At 35.7% G+C, this 3,239-nt stretch overlaps 1 protein-coding gene across 4 annotated transcripts in view; it reads left to right on the top strand.

Moving 5' to 3' along the window:
- The window catches only part of LOC134821704 (SUMO-interacting motif-containing protein 1-like), a 17,822-nt gene extending 14,980 nt beyond the window's left edge, over positions 1-2,842 (top strand). For 2 of the 4 annotated variants that reach the window (XM_063832432.1, XM_063832435.1), the window contains 7 exons: positions 204-308; positions 475-554; positions 879-1,049; positions 1,450-1,534; positions 1,896-2,050; positions 2,209-2,302; positions 2,456-2,842. In XM_063832432.1, coding sequence (XP_063688502.1) covers positions 204-308; positions 475-554; positions 879-1,049; positions 1,450-1,534; positions 1,896-2,050; positions 2,209-2,302; positions 2,456-2,531 — 766 coding nt within the window. In that variant the 3' untranslated portion in view covers positions 2,532-2,842. Of the gene's footprint in view, positions 1-191; positions 309-474; positions 555-878; positions 1,050-1,449; positions 1,535-1,895; positions 2,051-2,208; positions 2,303-2,455 lie in introns of all 4 variants that reach the window. The other 2 variants (XM_063832431.1, XM_063832434.1) reach the window with 2 other exon arrangements.
- Positions 2,843-3,239: the final 397 nt, after the last annotated feature.

The following is a 3,239-nucleotide window of genomic DNA, read 5'->3' on the forward strand; positions in this document are numbered from 1 at the left end:
TGCCAATAGTTAGGGTAGTTACTTTTTATATATCGTCGAAGCTTTGTTAATCGATAAAAATAAGTTTTTACCATACATTTAAAAGTAATTTAATGAGAGATTGTGGATTTAAATGCGATAAAAATGTATACTTCACTATATCATTATATTATTATTGTACATGATGTACTTTTTGACTAAAATGTGTACAGAATAACATTTAGCAGCTCTGAAGAAGCTAGCTCAGCAGGAGAAGCACAGGACATCAAAGAGCTGAGGAAAGAACGGAGACAGAAAAAAAGTAGGAAACGAAAACAAAGACTCAAAAAGTATGCAATTTTGCTTAAGTTGGCCTATTTTAAATTAACGATTTAAATAATTTTGAGTTGAGTATCATTATGTGTTCCAAATGTTCAATATTTATGTTATAATTTCACTGGGTAGTTATGTAATCACGTGATCATTATTCACCAGATTTAATCTCTACCATTTCAGATGTTGTTCAGGTTGTGATGGTCAGGAGAGTGTTGAACCTCTGACATCTGAGTTACCCTCACCTATTGGTCTTAGTACCGGTAAGTTACCCTCACCTATTGGTCTCAGTACTGGTAACTATTTAGATTTTAGATATCAGTAGATAAACTTGGTTACCACGGGTGACCGAGTTGAGCCATAAGTTTTGTAACAGCAGTTAAAGTTGCAGCGGCAACCAATCAAAGCAATATATCACATCACGTGTCAAAACAATCAAGGCTCTACTCTGCTGTAGTAACCAGATTAAATTTCGTTATTAACCAAACAATTATGTTCAGTTCGCATTGGTTCAGTTTATATTTAATAGACCTTTTTCCACCACCATATGTTTCAAATTTGTACGGAAAATCTTGATAAACCCTCAGGAATGCTGCAATGTAACGTCATCAAATCATTTGAAGAGGTTGTTTCCACGCGTTATAACTCCGAGGAGGAGATAGATGCAGCGATTAACTCGTACAGTACTGTTGGGGGACGGTTAGCCAATCAGAACGAGCAGACTTTCAGTGACGTGGATATAGCGGGATATAAGTCACGTGAGTTACACGTGATCTCTCTTTTTTATTGACTAACTGAGTGAAGTAACGTTATTTTGGCACTGTTGTTTTGGTTACATTAGTAGGTTTGCTGGCTAAGACAAGTCAAAGAATAGCTTAAAAAGCTGGCATGTGTAAGCTTGTTGCGGTGATGAAATAATAACAAATGTCATGCAACTAAATATTTGTTAAGAAGTTTGTGTAGCTGTCAGTTGTTTATTGTTAGGCAAGCATATCATCAAATGTAAGTAAGCTATCGTACAAGATATAATGTTCATGTACATCTAATGTATATATGCAGTATACTTACTTTGGTAGTTAACTTTTTTGGCAGTATTTATCAAGAAGTTGGTCCGTATTATTAAGTAATGTGCTTAATACTAAATATAAAACACCCTAGGAAGTGATTGCGGGAGTCCTGCATCAGATCCTGACCTCTTGGTTTGTGATTACTCAAACTCCGTGGGCAGAAAACTGGCTAATAGGTCAGTATTTTTCTTGATTTCATTTGTGGCAATTAACTGGTTGCCTGATGAGTGGAAGTTGGTCTGATTGCTAAAATAAGAATGTGTGTACAACTACACAAAAACCATCAACTCTGTGTGGAGTATTTTTGTATTACCAGCGATTATCCCATAGTGTTGCAACTTTATTCTTTGAGAGAAGCCCCACTCAATTAATTCATCTTGATATGACTGTCCCAAGTCACAACGCGCTATGTCAATATTCGCAGCCCGCAATACTTTAAAATCGACTAAAACATGAAAGTTCAGCAGTGCTATTACGCGCAAAATGGCGCGCGTCAACCAATCAAAACAAACTTATTTAAACGCGTTCATTCTGCAGGAATTTGAATAATCAAAATGACAACCTGGACGAATGTATTGGTGGTTTCCTTCTGGATACTCTGAATCAGAATTTGGATCCTACAAGTAGACTCTTTGCGATGGAGGTTGAAGAGTTGAATACCATGGTCAAAGGATTACACCTCAAATTACAAAGTCAGTCACAACTCAATTGTGATAGCCTTGAAGTTTAAATTTTGTCCTGGGAAATTGATTGTAATTAGCAGAATTAATCTCTCCATCAAGTTACTTTTTGTCATTTATATAGCATTAATCTCAAACAAATGTAGTTGGGTTAACGAGGTGTATTTCAGATGTTAGCGAGGATTTAGTCAACGTGGTTACAGAAAATGACGACCTAAAAGCTCAGAAATCTGTCATAACGAAACACGTGACTCAATTATCTCGGTATGTTTTGCTAACTGAATAATTATAAAAAAACAGTTTATGTTCCAATACTTTGTAGTTTAGTTGAAAAGATATCAGATTCTGAAGCGGATCTTGAGGGTATTCCACTACTAATAAAGATGATTCTGCCGTATAATTTCGTTATTTCTGCAGGCTAGCCCAGGGTTTCAGAGCAAACGACAATTCAGCCTTCCGGAAGATCTTAGTCACCAGAGAAACTGACATCTAGGGACTTATTGATGTCAAAAATCATAACTTTTTATTGTTTTATTTCGCTAGTATATTATTCGCAGTGAGGGAGCGTTCAGATATTACGTCAGCAGGTTTTTGGCCATTTTTACCCCCCCCCCCCCCAGAATTCAGGTATTCGGCAAGGCCCAGACCACCCTTCCCCATCGTTGGCAACCGCCAGCATTTCCAAACCCCCTCCCTCTCGGCTTCTGATGTGATAGGTGAACGCTCCCTAAAATATTAAATTATACCAATTCAGCAGTAAAACTGTATGTGTAAGATATTCTGTATTTTTTTTCATGTTTTTAAGGAGAAAGATTTATCGTAAATTTATATCAAAATTCAAACTATTCAAATATTTTAGTTGTTTTATATCTGTTATATACCGGTTTATTGTTATATTTTATTTCATCGCTTTCTAAACTATCAAGTTTCTACCAATTACGCATTTTAATATCAGCTGACCATTCTTACTCTTGAAAAATCTTATACTTGCTTTGGATAAAATCAATCCCAAATCAAACAAGCAAACATTGAATTACGATGGACTAGAAATTGATAGGGCTACTACGTCTGTTCAAATTTGTATCATTGAAAGAATTGTGATTTGATAATACCCAATTTTTCAAAATTGTCACTGTTCGTGATGCCACCGTTAAACAGAGCATCTTAACTGCAACTAATTATCAAATTATTAACAGATAAT

Source organism: Bolinopsis microptera, chromosome 10, assembly GCF_026151205.1.
Source record: "Bolinopsis microptera isolate Bmic1 chromosome 10, MBARI_Bmic_1.0, whole genome shotgun sequence".
Taxonomy (NCBI): Eukaryota; Metazoa; Ctenophora; class Tentaculata; order Lobata; family Bolinopsidae; genus Bolinopsis; species Bolinopsis microptera.